Genomic DNA, 22,410 nt, shown 5'->3' with positions numbered 1-22,410 from the left:
ATCTCGTTGCCTGAAATTCAGCGTTACCAAATCCCATTTTTGCCAGAACGACGTATTGGAAGTTTTTCAAACGGGCCGATGGGCGGTTTTGCAAAAACATCGATGATTTTTACATTTTTCATAAATAGAAGTATATTCATATGGTTGCCGGAGTACACGGGTATATTGATGGCAAATGCAAAGCTGATGAACTGACAAGGAAAGGTAGGACCACCCAAAACTTCAAGGATAGGGCTCGGTAGATATAGCAATAGCCACTTTCAAGCAGTTTTGTTAGGGATCACACCATTCTAGAACCAAGGAACGCTGGACCAACTTTTCGCCTTGCGAAACTTTCAGGATTATTCGTTATTTATATGAAAGGAAACGCTTACGGGACACTTTCTAATATGGAATCAGTTCCTGTATTGACCTATGTGACATGTAGGACCGAATCGAAAAAGTTACCAAATTGAAAAACGAGTAATTTTTAGCAAACAAAACGACTTAAAAAAAAATATATATATATTTCATGATCCACTGATCGCATCTAAAGCAGATTAATATGGGACTACCTCTAAGACACTACCTTTCCGATGCAAAAATAATTATAGAAATCGGTTGACGTGGTCCAAAGTTATGCTGTAACATGCATAAAAAAATAAATAAAATATTCCGAAGAACTGTTGACCTCCTCCTTTTTTGGAAGTCGGTTAATAAATTACCAAATAAATGAAAAAAAAATTACCAATTTTGGTTAAAAATTATCAAAGCGACAACGGTGCTTAAAATCGTATATTTCTTTATGAAATTTTTTGTAATTATTTAAAAGCCGCAAAAATCAAGAGAGGTTTTATTTTTCAATAGTTGTTTTGTTGCTGATTGCAGTCTTTTTAAATTAGTTTTGGAAAAATTATCTACTTATATAGTGATAGATACTTAATCTTATTAGACTGCTCAAAACTTTGCCAGTTGGCTTGGCGCAAACGAAATGACAAATGACGTATCGAATACAAAAGTCAAGTAAAAAATGCGGCTATGCACGGTGGCAAATTCTTTAATATCACACGGTTGCATGAGGCAATTACGTTATGTTTCAAATCCGTAACACCGTATGGGAGATTGTTAACACAAGTTGTAGTTTTATTCTCAATAGGAGTGTTCTAATGAAGAATCGGTTGTATTTTGATTTCCCCCCAAAATTAAAAGCCATTCCCCGATTCCCTCGACAAATTCCACCAAAGTCGGGAAATTCTCCCCCGGTTGGCATCTCTGCATGAGGCCCACTGTCTTATCACGAGGCCTTATGCCTTATATGGTATTACTTACAGGCTCATGGATTAAACTGTAAGACTTGGGGTCATATCAAATAAGGCTCATAAGGAGCAAATTTTTTGGCGGGTATGTTGGTTCAAATCTTGCACTTAAGCCACTGTGCCTCTCCGATGCCCAGAGTAAATATACCTCAATCGAACTGGATGTAAATAGTTGTATTATCAATATGATCTTATCCTTAATATGCTAAGAGCCGTCTTCTCAAGTAACCTCATTTTATATATAAAGGTTGCATTAAAATGTATAATTGTGTCTAAAGTAAAGTAAAGTTATCGGCTTTAAATTGGTTTACAACCAATAAACATGCATACATCAAAACCCGATAATAGAAATGCTTAGCTTTAGACATACATAGCTTTATTCTTAATCCAACCTTTTAATATAAAGTGAGCTTTAAAGTTAAAGGTTACTTAAGAAAACGGCCCTAAGACAACGGCTGTAATACAACGATTCGCGACAGCTAATATTACAGACATACATAACAATATTTTATTTTGTTATTAATAGCTTATTTTTGTATTAAAAATACTAATGCTATTATAATGGGGAAGAACTTCAGGGAACTATTAAAAACATAGAGCTAAAATCACAGAACTAAGCTGAATGTAAAAAAACCTGTAACAATTATTATTTCGTGCCAACTAAGGCGCAGGAGTGCATCGGCTCTACTTGTTGATGTATACGGGATAAAGGACTTCAACCTGTCTTTCACCTTCCGTACTCGTTCAGTAATGTTGTGTTTATTTTTTATTAAATATATAGTCGTATCAATATATGTTTGAAGTAAAGCAATTATTGTTTTATTTAAATTATACGTTTATGCATTTACTGCATACATTTACTAATAAAGTAAGAATCCTTTCTTTAATAGGCCGAAAAATGTAACGTCCCATTTTGGGGTCTTCTGGACCCAACATCAAGCTTACGGAAGGTTAAAAACTGAAGGAAGTCCCACACTAGCTTTAAGGTCGTCTCTTGTGCTCTAATGTTCAAAAATTTTAATTTTTTCCACCGGATTTTGTGCTGTTCAGTCCTGATTTTGCTCCTAATGTTTTCTTTTGTTCCCGTCCATAAAAGATAAACTGCGCGGCCAACGATTTTCATCGTGTTGACCATGTGTTTTAGGTTCCCAATTGATTGTAAGGAAAATGCTTCACCAATTGGTTTAAGCGTATGCAAATGTTTATAAACCACGCTGCAGAATATTTTGGAAAACAATTGGACCATATTTACTGATAACAAAATTAATGGACATTAATCGGATATGCGTATTTTCGAATAAAAAAAATAAAAATAAAATAAAAAATAACAATTGCTTATGTATTACCTTTTTATGATTAATTTCCAAATATCCTGTCTCAAACCACATATGAATTAGACTAATCAATTTGCTTTATGCAGCGAAACTGTAGATATGTATTCCCTGAGATGACATTCAAAGATAAAAGGATAAATTTTAAAATATAGTATAACTTTAATGTACAACACATGCACAACCTTGCGTGCAATTTTGCATTTAGTTGTTATAACTTTTTTTTTTAATAAGCACATTAATTGAAGGGCGTACATATGTACTTATGGGTACAGTACTTCGCTGTTACAACCGCTGATGCACTATTTGCTGGCACCAAATATCTATTCTACGACACCAACTAAAGCGTTTCGAGGCATTCAAAGCGGACGACGTATTTGAGTCGCAAATTTCATTAGGTGAACATAGTTGCTGGAATTTTGGTTTTTAAAAAATATTAATTGAGACATTTTGGTAAGAATTTTATATTTTTAAAGCAGCATACCTACAGACATACCTAGATTAAAAATTTCCCTTGGAGCGCAATATCTCGTATCCGCAAAAAAGAATACCCCGTATGGGGTGGCACAGAAAGACATTTGTTTTCGGTACCGTCTCAGTGCTTGCCTACTTCACAAATTTGTTGGTGAATAATTTTAGTAGAAACTCATATTTTGACCGCCATAAGTGAGAAAACTTTTAAAATGTTTTTGAAGAAAGTAAATTTATTTCCTCTTTTGTGAAATTTATGGACTATCTTATACTTAGTAACTGGCACAAATCTATATATTAATACGCTAACATACATTTTTCCGCCTTTGTTTGACGATTGCCCCGGATCGATTTTAAAACCAAGAACACCGTTAGAAAGATATTTTTGTGTAGAAGAGTAGAGTTTTTATGATCAGCTAAAAATTTCCCTATTTTTAACCGCATAACTTTGGACCACGTCAACCGCTTTCGATAATTCTTTTTGCATCGGAAAGGTAGTGTCTCAGAGCTGGTCCCATACTAATCTGGTTTTGATCCGGTCATTGAATCATGAAATATATATATATATATATTTTTTTATGAGATATTTTTTATATGAGAATTGAAGCCGGTTTTGTTTTTTGCTTAAAAATTACTTGTTGTATAGTTGCTGTTGCAACCTGTTCAATTTGAGTTTGCATTTCTCTAAATGACCTTTGAAAAATCTATAGAAATAGGCAATAATATTTCCAATTAAAACGAATACAATTAGGAGGTAGGGTCGTGCAGTTTCAAAAAAAAAAAAAACTTTTTCGATGGGCACCCTAATGTACATACATATGAGCATATGCTGGGTTACGAAACCGACATTCGCACGGGTTTAACTAAGCTTAAAATAGGAAGAGAAGCAAAAGATCGTATGTATATTACAACTTTTACAAAACACTGGGAAGTTGCTACATTCAACAAAATTTTTTGGAAGTATAAACAGTTAAGAACACAGATACAAGCAAATAAAAAACGGTACGGACGCGACAAAAAAATTGATTTTTTAGCGCATGTAAAAATATTCCAAATTTAGCGATGTTTGGAGAAAAAGTTATTTTCTTTGAATGTGGAATTGAAGGTCAAAGAATGTCTTCTATTTCTCATTACGGACGTAAAAGATGTCAGTCGATATATGAAAACCAATGAAAACATTTAATACCTACAATATTTGGAACATTTTTGCATAGCTTAGACTTAGACCAGGTGTCGGCTATCTGCGGCTCGCTCTGAACTACATCTGCACAATAAAGTGCGTCGGCTTTCTAGAGGAAATGCATTGAGACGGCTTGCTTTGTGCTTCAGTGAAATAAAGGTGTTCCTCTATGAAAAATGCATTGTCCACCTCGAATTTGAGTGGCTACAAAAACTCAACTCCTCTTCAGATATAATATCGAAATGAGCTAAATCTAAAAGTGCAAGGAAAGGGAAACCCAGCGTATGCCTTGCTGGAAGAAGTTGTTGGTGTATTTTTTGATTGAATTTTTCCCACGGTTACGGACGCGACTAATTTCGAACACAAATAAAATTTTAAATTCGATTTGTCGGGGGCTAATGGTTTTATTTTTTAAAAGAAGTTAATAATCTTGCTTTAAAACTGAAACCTATATGGATTTCAAATATTCTGCCTACTAGTTATAACAATGAATAAGGTTTTTGGTAACGGACGCGCCAGTACGGGAAAATATAAAAACAAAACGAAATTCGAGGTTGCTCCGCTGTTTCTACATCCACAGTGTAAAGATTGTTGTTAGTAGAAAAATGCTAAATTACAACAACCACATTCAAGTAGAAAACCCATCATTGACCATGATTATACCATAAAATGCCTCTGTGCTATAGAATTATAAAGAAAAACAATCAACGTTTACGCAATTTTGTATGGCAAATCTTTGCACGCCTTGGGCGTGTATTTAATGTTAATAATAAGGGTTTAGATTTTCAGGGAGTTTTTTTTAGGTCTTTTCCACAAAATTTCGAGGTAGCAGTGAAAAACAAATGCCGCAAAAAAGCACCCTAATATACATACATTAATAGTATATTACCTTCAAATTTCTTTACGAATTACAGATCTCTTAACTATTGATCCATTAACTGGAAAAACATGTCAACACCAATTGGCCCCATTCCTTGCAGTTTAACCTGCCCCAATTGTTCAAAGCAGGTCAACTCGCGTCTGGAATATCGAGCATCATCGAAGACACACATCATCGCATTACTTCTCGCTGGAATGCTGTATGTGGGATTATTTATTAACAGTTCAATAATATTTATGTATTCATACTAATATTTCTTTGTCCACAGCTGCATACCTTGCGCTGGCATGTTATATTGTACGCAGTGCGCACGAAATGTGGAACATTACTGTCCAACCTGCAATGCTTTTTTGGGTGTGTATGATCGTTAAAAAGTGGCGATCACTTTCGGTAAATGGATGAACGTTAAATACTTGGTTAACTAGAACTTGTACAATATTTTAGCAGAATATCAGTCTCTAAAGAAAAAAAATTATATTTTTAACTACATGCTTATATGAATGTATTAAAAATGCTCAAAAGTCGCACACAAAATAATTCTGAAATAACAATTTTAGCCAGAAAACGATAATCGGACAAGTTTCATTCGGGACGAAATCATTTTTGTCTAGTATCTATGAACATGCTACATTACATTAGGTTTATTCGATTATTCGCCTAGTTTCTAAAACCGGTTGAGTTATTCTAAAAATAACGAATTCAAAAAATAATAATCATAGTTCCCCATTTTCAACATTAGAAAAAACAGGATAAACCTATAGTAAACACTCGCTGTTAGTTGGAAAGTATGACTAAAATTACAATACGGCTGCTTAAAATAGTTGTAGCTTTAATTTAGAAAGCAATACTGCAAAATAAGTTCTAATTATTTTGGATTACAAGTAAAACAGAAAAAAGTAGCAAACAAATGCACACTTAATGGGGTTCACCGACCTTAACAAGACTACATTGTTAACACAACAGACTCTTGTCTATTATATGCAGATATACTCTATTATAGATAGGCAATTCATCGAGAATAAGTCAAACCCTTCGTCAAACTCGAATTCCATCATCAGAGACCAACGCCACCTATTGCAGACGAAGAGCTCTGTTACTTCGTGAGGCTGGTGATACTTGGCACAACTCTATTCTGGATATGGTGGCAGGTTAACTGTACAGTCCAATTTCAATAAGAAGCCAGATGGCCCGACGACACTAACCACCTTTTTGTATGCCCACTTGCATAAGATCGCCTAACATCCCTCTCCCTACGGCCCAAACATGGCGAATCTAGCTCTTCTTGAGACTGCCGTTAAAGCATAGACAGACGGCAACGTTGATCCCGATTAACGGCGCAGCTGACCTGATCAAAATTGTGGCTTGAGAGATGGCAGTAATTCAGATTAACGATCAGCAAGGTCATGGGATCGAGTCCCACTGCCGGTGGACTTTTCCATTAAATTTTTTTTATTCATTCAATTATAACTTATATATTTTAACGTAAAAAACGTCTTAAAGCTGGGTTATGCAAGACTTAGACTTGACTTGACTTACTTAGAAACGATTACTCAGCGTGCCACCTATTACCTTTTCTAATTGTTTTTATTCTCAGAACTTATATTTGTACACGTAAAATTGCAAACTTTTAATTTGTTTGTAAATTGGCAAATTCAACGGAAATTGCACATGGAAATGGCGCAACGGAAATGATGCAACGGCAATGGTGCAACGGAAATGGTTGCACTGAAACAAGTGCTTTTTGCTAATATAAGATTAAAGAATAACGCTTAGAAAAAGACCAACACAAGAACGTAAGTAAAGCTGAGTACGTACATAGATAATGAAAGGGATAAAGGCAAAGGTAAAAATAAAAACAAAAACAAAGATGCGTACAAATAAAGACCAAAACGAAGACCAAAGTAAATCTAAACACTTTACTTATATAAAGGTAAAGGTACAGCATTGTCGCTTGCTTGTCGTCATGTACGATAGCACGCTCGCAGTTTGTTTATGTTTTTCGATGCGTTTAAAAGTTTTGATACAAAAATGCGTTAATCGAAAATCGCGCGAGCCTATATAATAATAATTTACAGGAATTTTCAAATAGAGATCTAACCGATCTGTACATAAATGGGGACCGTTCGGTTATTTGTACAATGATTTTGGGTTATTGCGTCCAAACGCGTTACCCGAATCGAAAAGGTTTACCAAAGACATGCAGTCAAAAGACTAAACTTTAATTTAAAGCAAGCCTTCAAATTTCCGAGCTCTAATTTATTAATAAATTCTGTTTCAATTATTTTTGTAAATTATATTTGAATTATTCTTAATATATGGATGCACCCAATGCTTTTTTTCTTTTATTTCTCCTTCGATGTACATAGGAGATAATTTAATAAATGAAATTCCACTTCATCGCTGCTCGGAAACGTACTTTGACGACAGATAGTCGCATTGTGTACGGACCTGTAAGCGTATCATCACCGTCGCTGCGTTAAAAATACATGTCGCGCCGATGACGAGACGAGCCGTATGCGGAGGGCCTGCCTCCTTAAACGGGGTGGCACTTGCTCTCTTAACCGAGGGTAAATATCTTGGGTTTATTCTAGTCATGAAACTAGACTGGAAGCGGAACATTGAAAAATGGAGATTAAAATCACATATAGTACACTGGATGTACACGGCTGTGGTAAGGCCCATCTTTTTCAAAGAGGTCACCGTATGGTGGCCTGCGTTGAACAACACTCAGTCCAGTGGCAAGGTTGCACGGGCACAGAGGACGGCTGACATGCTCTTTGCGGGAGCGCTGGAAAATTGGGGAAATTTGACTAAACTTACGCCCACTTCCCATCTAACGGTAAATTTCAGAATGCGGAAACTCCGATATTCTAATAACTAATGACGCCAATTTACTCCAAGTTTACTCTCACAACATTCTCTTAACAAGAAATAAGATTATAGATTTTTTGAAAAAAATGGGACCGGCACCACTCACTTTTGACTACATAAGTGCATATCGGTAAACGCTTTACTGATTTTCACCAGACTTAGTCCAATTATTTCAATAAGTCTGAAATAGCATATTATTAAAACTGTTTCAAATCGGGGAAAAAAGTCTTGCTTATCATTGTAGTTTACAGAAAATTTCGCCGAGCTTAGACCTCTTCACTTGTTAAATTATATTTTCAGAATTTCCACTCACTGTTCATAAAATCGGATACGGAAAAAAAGTTGGATGGTCCGATGTAGAACAAGTCCAGACAACCTCTAACTCATTATAATTTCACTTAGAAAAGGGAAAACTGTTGGAGATAGTGACTCATATTGCTTACCAATAAAATAGTCAAATATAAACATGTTACTAACTACATAGCCCATACATACATAGATAACTTATCAGCAAATAAGCTCGAATGAGGCGACAAAAGCTAGTAGTCATGTATAAAAAAATTCGCTTTGAATAAACTGTGTAGTTGGCAACACCATTTCAGTGATTCCTACAAACATATATGTATGTACATATGCATATAAACATATCGCATACGATTTTCAAACGTGACACAACTCAAAATTATACGCTCTTCGGAAAATACTATTTCGTAGCACATGTTAATCATATGGGCAAGGGAGGCTACCTTAGGTTTTTTCAAAAATTATAACAAAAATTTTCTCCAGCTTTTGCTTAAAGGTAAATAGGAGCTCTGTGTACATTTTTAGTGCATAAATTCAAAAATGTCAAAATTTGAGTTGTGTCACTTTTGAAGATCGTCTGCGATATATGGAGAATCGACGAGAGTAGTCGTTTAATCAGAATGATTAGCACAACCACCGAAGCAACAGCGGCAAAAGCCAATAGCCCCAAAGCAAACCAGCAAGCAGTCAAGTGTTGGCAACGTAGAGGAACGCACGCGATTTTCAAAACTTCGAAACGAGTAATAAAATCTATTACATACATATAACGATAACATTGCATTTCACAACGAAGTCGTGACGTTGATGTGAAGCGCAATAAACAAATCGACAAGCAACGAAAAGAAAAACGATTATTCGGCGGTATACGTGTCACAATTTAAAAATAAGCACTCGTTTCAAATTAGCGAGTGATTGAGTTCAGACACTGCGACTAATTAAGTCGATCACTAATATAGAGGAAGTTTCCTAATTGTAACATCTTAGTGATGGAGAAATCGGGCCACCCCGGCAACTATCCGCGCATGCCAGTCGAGATGCAAGAGGCCACACATAGCGGCTATACCGAACAGTCACCAGCCGCACCGCCATCCTATGATCAAGCTACTCATGCAGCACCATATCCCCCAGTGCAAGTTTTACCTACGCCCAGTGGCGCCGCGCAGATGCAGCAGCAGCAGCAACAACAGCAATATAGCAGCACAAAAGCAACAGGCGCAGCAGCAACAGCAGCCGGCGGCGGAATTGGCGCTCAACACACCTTTGGCGGCAACCCGCACTATGGAGCAACCAGCATGGGTGGTGGTATACCGCCACCACATCACACTTACACGTCGAATGCGTCAGCCACCACGCAGCCAATGGTTCAACAGCCAGTTGTGATAATTCAACGTAAGTACAAAGTAATTCCATTCATTTTTGAGTGCGGGCAGTTGAGTGGAATGAGAACAGCGATTGTCTTTCTTATTTATTTTTTTTTTTTTTGGTAGGGAAGTACTAAAAATGCATAACAGTTGTGTCGATTGGTATTCAGTGGATATTGGATATTTCTGTGCCAAATTATGGTGGAAGCTATTTATTGAATAAAGAACTTCAAAAATATAAACCTAGTTAATACCTGATTAGTATAAAGATTCAATATCGGCCCGAATTCAGTCCCAATGTCGTCGTCAAACTTGATCGCGGGTATGTCCTTTATAACATACATACATACATACTCTTTATTGGTTGTAAACTCGTTTTGAATTGGCTTGAACATCCCGACAATATTTCAGATTAGTGATCGGTAATTTTTATTAAATACTCAAGCTTACTTTTGCATTGTAAATTTGTATGTATGTACAATGTACATATAATGAACGTAAATATATACCTGCGGATTTACCAGCACGGTGTTACAGAGAATTTTTTCATGAGCAGCCGTTGGAGTGGACCTCAGTGCTCCCGAGATGCTTAGTTCCGCGAGGCACTGAACCTTCTTCCTTGGCCCGAGGTATGAGAATTTTTTTACGCCATTCCACCTTGACAAAGCGCCATAGAGCAGTACTGGTTTGAGTATTGCTGTGTAGCACCAACGCATTAGGGCAGGTAACAGACCCAAAGTGACTCCCAGCATTCTTTTTCGTGCGTAAAGGGCGTTACTTGGTTTCTTCACCTTTCCTCAACATTGCGTTTCCACAGCAGTTTACTGTCCTAGACCACACCCAAATAATGTTTGTGGTATTTAATTGACAGCTCAATGCTACCAAGCTGCACGTACATGTGAAGAGTATAAGGCCTGTTTTGTCTGCTTTAACCCGTAACCCCGCACGAGATGCCTATTGGTCAATGACTTTCAAGGCGTTGTTCATTACATTACTGAAATGTCTAGGTACTTCCCTGTTACTTCTACGGCATGTCGTCTGCATATGCCACTAGTTTGGGCATCTTACCCTTACCGATAGTTCATATATTTAAACTGCATTTAAAAAAATCAATACAAAAAAGGCAAAGGGTGCGAACATTTCGTGTTCGTTTGTTAAAATGTCACACTCTTGGAATGCACGTTCTCTGCGCTGTGAAGATTTATCAGGGGAGATGGTTGCCCTGAAAATCATATGGTTGTTTAAAACGACAATAGTACGAAATGCATGAGCTAGACAAGGACAAGAAGGCAAAAAAATTCCTTTTCATAGGGTTGAGTGTAACATCCAACAGATTTTGCACCATGGAACGACAACATTTTTTGGAAGAGACCAAGTCACCATTAGTTTTAGAAGATTCCCATGGCATAATTCGAGGTAATTATATATTTTTTATCTGTATGAGTCAGTTTGTCTCCCGTAAGGCGTTAGTCTTGTTTGAGGACTCTGCAATCTTGAGTCCAAACCTGAAAGATCAACTTATGCCAAAATTTTTTGAAAAGGAAGTACTACAGGCTTCCGAACCATTCTATGGGGATGAAGTTAACAAATAGATAGAGTAGAAAGATAGCGACCCTAAACATTCAAACAGGGCCTGCAACCGACAGATTAGAACGTGACTACGCAAATGTTTGAGCATTATTAAAGTTACAACGTAGTGAAAAGGCTACTTCAAGCAACCGTATGCATTAGCGAAAAATTACAACGCTGATTTTTTACGGATTACACGGTGCGACAGTGAAAACGCATCATAAAGATAACAAAGTTCAGACTTGTAGGTAGGGACGAATACAACACGATAGTAGGCATTCGCAAAAACAGCTAACGGGGTGTGCATAGCTCAGTGGTTAGGTTTGCTGGCTTTACACATCGATGATGCGGGTTCGAACCCTGCTGAAAGTCTAGAAAAAAGAAGTTCGATGAGGAGATGTGGTTGTCTCCGAAATAGGAGCTATAACTCCTACCGGTTAGACTTTGTTGCTTTTTCCATTTTCCAAAAAGATATGCAGCGGCGATCTTGTTTACTTTAACTAGATACTTACTTGCGGATTTTTTCGTTCAAATTGCGTTTTCACTCTGCACTTCACAGATGCTTTTTCATAGCTTGGCAATACAAAACAAAAATTTCATTGTAATATCTTGGGATCTTCTTGAATCTATCAGTAAGCATTTATTTCTGCACACTCACATACTTTTTTCGTCAGTCGATTTTAGAGCTGGTCCGGAACTATTGAATAGGGGATACAACGGGGGCAATTTACCCTTCGTAGGACATCGCCTTGTTAAATTCGCCTATTGCTAGCATGCAAAAGAGAATTAACGCGCACTAGACATGGTTATAAATTCTCTAGTAGACCGATTCCATTCTGCTTTACAATGGTAGGGAAATTCCACACATACATACCTACTACCAACACTTGAAATTGTAGGTTATACGCACCGCACTATTTCCTTTGTGTACGAATGTATTGTATTATACGCTAAGCTTACGCTGAAGTAAATGAACGCTATGTGCATCTGCTTAAAGCTTAAAAAAAATATTGGTTTGTATTAAATTACTTCATGGCTTACAACTGTTAATGGTATACTTAAATATATGTAATTATTTACTGGCATGCATATGCATATACTTATGGTTGTGCATTAGACTGATTCAAAAAAATCTACTTACTTTTATAACAGGCTCCACTTTAATACCGCCGGGGGGTTTTGAAAAGATGCCTGTTAAAATCGCAACCCTTAATATTGAGTTTAAAAGGTCGCGCATCGCGGAATTCTGTTTTCCATACAAATGACATGAAAAAAATTTTCTACAACATTGGAACTTGTTGTCTCGGCTATGATTTATCGAACTAAAAAAAATCGGTACAAATTTTTGTAGGAAAATAGACGCTCTACAAAAAACGTCACATAACATTTTTTGATAAGCCAACAGGTTTAACGGTTATTCAAACTTAAAGTCAAATTTATGCCATTATTGCAGTTTTTTTGACTTAATTTTCAATGGGATATCTGTAAAAAAAAAACTGCAACAAACTTTACAGTGGAGTTTATTTTGTCAATAGTTGTGTTTTTTTACAAATTATCCAGTAACTTGCCAGCAACTCTCCAGTAATTTAATTTCTAAGAATTCGCTCTCATAGAAAAAATTTACAAAAAAGTACGTGAACGCTTTTCCAGTAATAATTTGCAAGTTTCATGAACAGCTGATTAATTGGTTGTTTATTCGCAGCATATTCCTAATAAAACAATATATTTTATATTTAAATATGTTCATTTTGTGAATTTCCACAATAAAAAGCCACAAACAGTTTCCTTATTAGTTTAAATTTCATCCAGCAACATGCGATCAGCTGTTTTTCGTACTGGCAAATTCTTAAAAGTAAAAATTTATCCAGTAAAATCCAGTAAAAACTTGCAACTTCAACTGTCATTTTTCGCTCTCTCAATTTCCCCTACTTTGCAAGTTTTTGCGTACGAAAACGCCAAAACATGAAAATTCGTAATAACTTTTACTGGATTTTACTGGAAATGAGTAAAAAAACGCAACTAATGACTACGGGTCAATCACTTTAATAATATTTTTAGCTGATTTAAAAAGTTAAATTAAATCAAGTTAGGGAACTTCCTATTCTTCTTAAGCGGAATCGCTATATATATCCATTATTTTATACTTTTTAGTTCTTGTTGTAATAAAAGCGTGTTTTTAGTTTTTTAACTATAATATAAAATACATTTTTTACCTAACATGCTAGATTTGACCTTAACAAACAAAATTTTCAATATATTTCAATTAAAATAGGTAATGCACATATTCTGAATATAGACCAAATCGGAGCACAGATGCCGATTTTTATACCCGAGCGCACTTGTGCACAAGGGTATTATAACTTTGTTCACATAACGGTTGTTTGTAACAGGCAAAACGAATCGAGATAGATATAGACAAATGTATACATAAATGATCAGGATGAAAAGAGAAATCGATTAAGCGGTGACTGTCTGTCCGTCCGTCCGTCCGTCTGTCCGTCCGTCTGTGCACACGATAACTCGAGTAAAAATTAAGATATCTTAACGAAACTTGGTACGTGTACTTCTTTCGGGCGTAGGACGGATGGTATTGAAAATGGGCAAAATCGGACAATAACCACGCCTACCTTCCATATAACGGTAATTTTCAGAAATACGAAAACTGCGATATTTTAGTAACTACAGAAGATTATGCACTAAAAATTTATACTTGCAATAACTTTAAGACGAAAAATAAGAATATTATAAATTTTTGAAAAATGGGCGTAGCCACGCCCACTTAGTGTTACATGTGTATATCTTGGCAACCGCTGCACCGATTTCTTCCAAACTTGGCACAGTTATTGGCCTTGGTACAGGATACCAAATGGCCGAAAATTTTAAAAATCGGACAATAACCACGCCCACATCCTATATAACGGTAATTTGGAGAAATATGAAATCTTCGATAAATCAGTAAATATTAAAGCTAATTTATTCAAAATTGATGCTTGCAATAATTCTTTACCAGGACCGCCCACTTATGATCACATATATGTATCTCGGTAACCGTTCTACCAATTTGTACCAAACTCGATATGGTTATTGTGCTTGCCATATAAAAGCAAAACGTTCAAAATTATTGAAATCGGACTAAAATTACGGCTTTTCATATAACGGTAAATTTTAGAAATGCTTGAAACGTCAATATTTCGAAATTTAAGGACGCTAATTTATTCAAAATTGATACACCCCGGCTTACTATGTAGCGGCAGCTTTCAGAAAGGTGAAAAGGCATATATGTAATACTTGCGCCGGGTATTTAATGTTCGGCCCCGCCCGAACTTAGACTTTCTTACTTGTTTTTATTTATATAGACTCACGCACCACATAACTTCCAAAATTTTTTGTGTAGTTATTTCTTTTCATGTAAGCAATATGCATTCTAAATGTGAACTTAATCGGATCATAAACACGGTTTTTACAAATATCTCGACTCCTGCGCCACCTATCATCAACATTTTTTGTGGATTTATTTCTTTTCATACAAGTAATATATGTTCTAAACATGAACCACATCAGACTATAAATAGGGGTTTTAGAAATATCTCGAACTTAATCGGATCATAAACACGGTTTTCCAAATATCTCGACTCCTGCGCCACCTATCGGCAAACTTTTTTGTTGATTTATTTCTTTTCATACAAATAATATATGTTCTAAATATGAACCACATCAGACTATAAATAGGGGTTTTACAAATATCTCGACTCCTGCGCCACCTATCGGCAAATTTTTTTCGGATTTTTTTCTTTTCATATAAGTAATATATGTTATAAATATTAAAGGGTTGCAGAATTACATTTGTCTCTTCTACGCTTGAAAGCACTCTTTGCTTTGAGCTGTACTCCCAAGTAGAATGCTTATATCTCTCCGCGCAAAGCCATTACTCTTCATCGCAAGTGCAAATGCTAGTGATACTTCTTCTGTTGAGCCAAATTATGTACACTACTTGCCACGATCGCGCAATACAGGCACACGACGCTACGCCAACGAGTACAGAAAATATTACACGCTTGCTTGCAGTAATCGAAAGTGCTTGTGGTGCTTGTGTATTCGAAATTCCTCGTCGTATTTGGTCGTTTGCGACTTGACTGGCAACGCATGCGCACAATTAATAAATTTGCATAATGGAGCTTGACAACGTAAATATTAATATTAAATACATATTTCGCTTCTATCATTTTAATGCATTAATGTTTGCAGTCATTTACCAACGATCCACCTGCTACAAACGTTAGTTTTAGTAGTAGTTTGAGTAATAGTGTCATAAGAGAAAAAATTATTAGCGGCGAGTTTAAAATTTCTAAGGGTACTGGGAAAAGTAAAGTAAAACGTGTTTCAATGTATTAAAGCACTGCAAAAAATCAACCTCAAACTTATTGAAGCACAAGTGCGTTATAAGATACTCAATGAATAGTAACAGCGAAAATGTACTATTTTCCGAAATCGACAAAACTTGTACTAAAAATTAATGTAAGCGGCTCATGGCAGAATTTACTGTAGATGCATTACATACTGAGTCAGATTCCACGCCGTCATGTTCTACCGAAAATAGTTTATTGTTCAGAGATTTTGTTCAACCAAGACAAACGCTTAGTATTGAAAATAAAATCTATAGAGAAATTCATAAGTACGAAAGCACTGATGTTGAATTTTATGACGATTTCGATATTGTGCACTGGTGGGACGGTCATAAAAATGATTTCCCAATTTTATATAAACTGAGCTGTCGAATTTTAGCAACTCCGGCATCCTCAGCTCCTTTTGAAAGAGCATTTTCCGTCGCCCGAAATATTATCACTGAGAAACGTTGCAGTATTAGTTGTAATGACAGCACAATAAACAGGATAATGTTCCTACATTCAAGCATTGGTTAAAAGTATGTATATTAAAAAAATTTGAATTTACATTCTGTATATGTATGTTTCACGATTATAAACAACTCACATATTGACAAGTTTTGCCTAGAAATTTTTTTAAATTATTTTATTTCAATTACTTTTTATAAAAATATAGTTTATTCTTTAAGAAAAATCATATAAATCCAAACTTGAGACTTTGAGCTATATTAAGAAAAAATTAACAATTTTTCGTAAAAATATCGAGCTCTTTTATTGGTTTACTTAGAATGGTTTTAAGTATGCAGTTTTGTAGCCCATTCAATTTTAGTACAATGAAGTGCAAGTTTGCAAAGCAAGACTTACCGTTGATATTGGTAATTTTTTTTTTGTTGAAGCTGTTGGTCATTTTCTCCATATAAAAAGAATCGTGTTAACATACTTCGTATGGAAGAAATGACTGACACCGTCAATAAATTCCAAAATATCAACTGTATGTTCGTGCTACTTCAAACTTGCACTTTATTCTATTAAAATTGAATGGGCTGGTAAGCTGCATATCCAACCAAATCTAATGAAACAGCTAGAAATTTTTATGAAAGTTTGTAGAATATTTAATATTGCAAACCGTTTAAATCTTGCATTGCAAAACTTTTCAATAAATGGTTGGCGTATACATACATAATTATTTTTTTTGAAAATCATTCTTTTGTTAATTTTATATTTTCTTTCCTTAAATATTTAATCTGGAATATTATACCCATTTTCGTTTAACAAATAAACTATACACATTTCTTTAACATTGACTAGTTTTCAAAACTTTATTCATTACCTTATTGCAGCAAAGGCGTTCGCTGAAATAAATACATACATATGTATGTACATATGTATGTGCATATATATTGTATATTTTTAATCAAATAACGTAGTAGTAAGGGCAAGCATCAACAATATCTTTGATGTAAATACAAATGTATCTACATGTGTGCATAAGCACATAAATAGCATAACCCAAACACCAACAATCAACAGCTCTATGAAAATACTCAAATACTCGCAAGCAGCGTTGCCATTTTAGCCGTTTTCCGGCTAGATTTAGCCGGTTTTGATAGCAACTAGCCGGGGAAAATTCGATCTAGCCGGCAGCCGATTTGTTAGCCGGTTTGTAAAAAGAAGTTAGCCGTTTTTAGCCGATTTTACTATTTGCCTAATTTTCAGGTGCAAAAAGTAAACAAGTTGTTCGAATGCAATAATGCAGACCCAATGAAGATTTTTAATGAACTCAATGTTTTACTTTCGCATCTATGCTCCCTAGTGGTTATTAGCGCGGACACTTTGATCCTATATGCTCCCCGTTGGAACCATACCTTGCTCCATTTCCTCAGTTTTATCACAGTTTTGAAGAGTATTTAAAAACAAAAGTAAGCACAAACGCTTTTCACCACGAAGCCGAGAAAATAATTCGAGAAAATGGTCGCTATTTTATTATCACTTTAATAAAGGAATTACGCCAACGCCTCCCTACAAATATTGCCACACTAAAAAAAATTGACTTTTTTCGGTTGGAAACGCATTAAGAGTAATTAAACCAAAAGTATTTGTTCAACTACAGCAACAAAAACACAAATATAATGCCGACGAAATAACATCCATAGAGATGCAATGGCAACGGTTAACGTTACATACCTGGAGTAATTTAGACTCAACTGTAAAATTTTGGGCCGAAGTTTATCAATTTCGAAATTCCCTAGGAGAAAACCCTTTTGCTGACCTTTGCAACCTAGTTCTTAGTTTTCTTGTTTTGCCTATAAGTAATGCAGAAGTAGAGCGAATATTTAGTTCAATGAATATAATAAAAACTAAGCAAAGAAATCCAATTTGCGTTAAAACGTTAAACGCTATTTTATATATAAGATACGGTTTAAAACGTGAAGAAAAATGCTGCCATAATTTTACTGAATTCAGGTGATATATACAATAGTGATTCATTTGATGATGAGGAATATACACTCGATATAAATTAATGGTGTTAACTAGTCTTTCGTTTCTTGCGATTTATTTAAATAAAGCATGTGGATTTTCACTAAAACATTTTAGCCGTTTTTTGCCAGAGTCTATGTGAAATTTCACTAAAACATTTTAGCCGTTTTTAGCCGCTTTTTTTTGCCAATCTAGCCGGTCGGCCCAAAAAGTTCTGGCAACACTGCTCGCAAGCACAGTACACTGCTTGCGGATATTCTTCAGTCGAGGTAATTGTGTTTGCAAAGCCAGTACTTCTTTTCTTGCTATTGATCGGATTTTTACTTACGCATACTCCAAGCGGTTTGTGTTTGCCCGCACTCAACAAGAGAATGGAGAGATAAAGAGAGTAGATAATTGCGCTGCTAACAAATGTCTTGTTGGGCAACTCAAATGTATCCGTGCAGTGTTTTAATAAATATGAACCAAATCAGACTATAAATGCGGGTTTTACAAATATCTCGACTCCTGCGCTACCTAGCGGATTAAGTCATCTTTTATATTGCATTGTCCTCGAGTTCTGAGCTAAGTTTGAAGTTTCAAGTCTGTAGCTCATCGGGAAGTTTGTTAAATATTGACTGCAAAGTTCCAGGACATAGAAAGATACATACATACATACATACGTACATACATATAAGTGAAGTTAAATACAAGTAATTTTTAGCAAAAAAAAGAACCGAGTTAAAAAAATATATATATATCTATATATTTCATGATTCAAGGATCAGATCTAAACCAAATTAGTACGGGACCACCTCTGACACACTACCTTTCCGTTGCAAAAAGTTATCGAAATCGGTTGACTTGGTCCAAAGTTATGCGGTAAAATACATAAAAAAATAAATAAAAAAATTGCACAGCTGCATCGATGCGTATGTAAACTGTTAACTTTAAAGACTTTTTTCGAGTTTTGATTTTTTGGATTATGACACTTTTGCAGCAAATGGGCAATACATACATACGTTTGGGTGGTCCAAAAACAGTAAAATCGGAATTGTAATGCTCTCACCCCCTAGAATGGTTCTATATCAAAAAAAGTATTCCTCTAATTTTTTATTTTGAAATCAAAAAATATTTAGAGGTCGCTCAAAGCACTCAAAGTTTTCCATGTATAAGGGGAAAAACAATTTTTCGTAGAAATGGTATAGAATTCTTAAGAATCAATATTATTCGATCGCAAAACCTTGGTTCTCTTCAGGGGACTTTCAATAATAATAACCAATTGTTTATTTAACCATTTTTTAATACTAACGATTTTTATTGGTCCCCCTATTGCATTTTTCGGGATTTTTGTGAGTTTTTGGCGGACCTATAAATTATAGTTGAGATGAAAAAATGGTAAACTTTGGGCGCTTTGATTTCAAAGTAAAAAAAGGTTATATTTTTTCGGTGCAGAACAATCCTAGGGGATGAAAGCATAAAAATTCCGACTTTACTTTTTCAATTGCATTCTTGGACCACCTTAATAGGTATGTGCATCTTTATATGCACATATCAACATAAGCACTTTTTAAGTAGCTAGCTATGTGAACATGTTTCAAATTATTTTTTCTGTCTCTTAATTTTTCAGAACATGCCATTTTGCCCTTGGGACCAGAGCCAACCATTGTTTCATGTCCAGCATGTCATGTCACGAAACTAACACGCATCGACTATGAACCAAGCGCCAGGACACATTTAATGGCAGCAATACTTTGCATAGTGGGGTAAGAAATTTAGTAAAATTAATGAGAAGCTGTTAATTTAATGTGTACATACATACGTAAGGCATTCTTAATAGGTTTAAATTCTATTGATTGGAAATGGAATGAACAAATTTAAAACCCACTGCTACAGATAAATCTGACTCAGGCGCGGTAGCTTGGTGGCTAGAGGTTAATACGAACACACGGTAGGACACAGATTCGATCCCTAGTCTGTGCAGCATCCCATAACTACAAGAAACATTTTTTAATTGAACTGGCCTCTCATAAAAGAAGCTTTTAAAAAACAATTCGGCAAAGATATAAAACTGTAGGCCCTTCTATTTGTGCAACAACAACAACAAACAGCTCGGCTGGGCATTTAACAAAAATGTGAGCGACAAATATACATATATTTTTCGATCAATCGACATTAAAGCTCGGAACACTTTGACGACTGCAACTTCACGACGTAACGACAGCGACATCATTTTGTCGACAAATGTCGCCTTGAAGCCAGCTTCTTAAACATTTTGAAGACCTCAGCGACATAGCAAACAACTGATTTTAAAGTTTGACATTTTGGAATATTTATTTCACAAATTGTGTATTTTTATTTAAGTAAATAAGAAAAACATGAACAATCAAGAATATGTGATTAATTTTGCGACAATTTAATTTTGCAGCACTACATCTACTCATTGTCGCCGGCAAAATTAGAAATAGATTTAATTTGGCGACGTCGACAATTGCAGTCCTGCAGCCAAGATGTCGTGCTGTCGTCAAAATAATTGTGTCCGTAAGAACGTGTGTATTTAAAATTTGACAGATGCTGCTTGTCGCTTGCTGTCGTCAAAGTGTTCCGAGCTTAATACAGCAAATTTTAGAGATAATTGCTATGCACAAACAATACTTTAAACCTTGTTTGAATGGGTTCCACTAATGGATCAAATTTCGTGTTGGTGCAACTGTGTTTATGCAATGGTTGTTATATACCCAAAAACGAACATAATTTTTTTTTAGGCCAAACTAAACTTGGTAAGTTTTTAAATTTTTGGCCGCAATGATTGAGATTTGTTTTGTAGTAGGAAGAAGAAAATCACAATAAATTCAAGCCTAACAAAAAGGTGATATATGTGTTTTGTATAGTAAGAGCTTCCATAAGCTGACACCGATGGTCATCTACTTCTTTCAAGTTCGGCTTCAAAATTAAAATAATAATAAATTTAATTATTTAATTTTAAAAATTTTCAATTAAAATACTGTTTATTTTCTAACAAAACCCATATAAACCCAAGTTTAAAACTTTGTAAAAGACTACAAATGTCAGTCTGAAGATCAAGCGAAGAATAACTCTTGCCAACAGGTGATATTTGCGTGAAGAAGAAAATACTACAAAAAAAATGCAACAAATTTTCATCCAAATTTAAAACTCTTTTTTCAGAAGTGTAAGAATTTTGTTTTAGTGCCATTCATTTTGAAATGGGGGAGCTACTGTACTGAATCAGTACTACTGATACTGTACGTGCATACTATGTATGATTTTAAGAATATAAATTTATACAAAATTATTAAAAAAAAACACTTAGCAGGCGACTTACTTACTTACTTACTTCCTTATGAGTTTGATAAATTTGCGCATTACGACAAAACGCATACCTACAACCATACACACACAAACAACTAGCAAACAAAGATTCACATTTCATTTACGTAATTGAAAACGTTTTACACACGATTGCATACACACACATTACAGAGATAAGAAAAATAAAGATAAATAAATTTATACATTTCCATCTAATTTAACTTAACTTTTGTTCAATCGATTTCAGCTTATGGTGCTGCGTCTGTTTGCCCTACTGTGCAGAGAGTTGCATGAGTACGAACCATTATTGCGGTAATTGCAATAAATTCCTGGGCACCTACAATGGCGGCGGATTCTAATGGATTGTGAAGCAGGCAGAAAGCAGCGGTTGACCTTCAAACACTCGCCAGCATTATTCTTTTGTTTTCGCTTACATTTTTTATAAAACCAGTAGTTAATCAATGAATCTTAAATTTTTTCATATTTAAGTACTATGTAAAATATATTGCGATAGCACGAAGGTATTGCATGCGCAGGAACAGAAGCACTATGTACATATGTATATGCACACAAAGCCACACATGCATATGCCTAACTGTTTACAAGTGTTAATGCACGATTATTTAATGATTGATAAAAGCTTTAAATAAACTTACATAATAAATACTTATGTACCTCTACACAATAAAGTATATTTTTCAAAATAGTTAATGTGATAATGCATACATATCTATGTATGTGTGAAAAAGTATTTATGGGCGTACAAATTATGTACATATTGTTGAAATATAAAAATAAAATTTCTCTTTGTAAGTACATTAGGGTGGTCCTTAAATGTTGGACGCAAATTTTTACATCAGATTTCCTAAGCCTCAACTCCTACATCGAAGATATCACATATAAATGTTGGTCCTAACAGTGTTGCAAATTTTCATCAGTATAGCAGTAATGCCGCTTTTATTGCGTGCCTCGAACAGGCC

At 35.1% G+C, this 22,410-nt stretch overlaps 1 protein-coding gene across 3 annotated transcripts; it reads left to right on the top strand.

The window, feature by feature from the left end:
- The first annotated feature begins 8,879 nt into the window (after window positions 1-8,879).
- On the top strand, window positions 8,880-22,136 carry LOC118742443 (lipopolysaccharide-induced tumor necrosis factor-alpha factor homolog). Of its 3 annotated transcripts, none has more exons than XR_004993378.1 (4): window positions 8,880-9,720; window positions 19,731-19,866; window positions 19,928-20,235; window positions 21,678-21,767. XR_004993378.1 is itself a non-coding variant. In XM_036474518.1 (4 exons), exons 2-4 carry the CDS (start codon window positions 9,318-9,320, stop codon window positions 21,787-21,789), a joined length of 651 nt encoding a protein of 216 aa, XP_036330411.1. In that variant the 5' UTR covers window positions 8,889-9,270; window positions 9,308-9,317; the 3' UTR covers window positions 21,790-22,136. The 3 variants fall into 3 exon arrangements, 2 of the variants coding, with proteins under 2 accessions (XP_036330411.1, XP_036330410.1); XM_036474518.1 differs by lacking the exon at window positions 19,928-20,235 and having other exon boundaries at window positions 8,889-9,270; window positions 9,308-9,720; window positions 21,678-22,136; XM_036474517.1 differs by lacking the exon at window positions 19,928-20,235 and having other exon boundaries at window positions 8,890-9,720; window positions 21,678-22,136.
- The last annotated feature ends 274 nt before the right edge of the window (window positions 22,137-22,410 follow it).

The sequence above is a fragment of the Rhagoletis pomonella genome, unplaced genomic scaffold (assembly GCF_013731165.1).
Source record: "Rhagoletis pomonella isolate Grant_MI unplaced genomic scaffold, Rhpom_1.0 Rhpom_scaffold_00007, whole genome shotgun sequence".
In the NCBI taxonomy this organism is placed as follows: domain Eukaryota; kingdom Metazoa; phylum Arthropoda; class Insecta; order Diptera; family Tephritidae; genus Rhagoletis; species Rhagoletis pomonella.
Note: the sequence above shows the minus strand (reverse complement) of the source record. Positions and strands in the feature narration are given on the sequence as shown.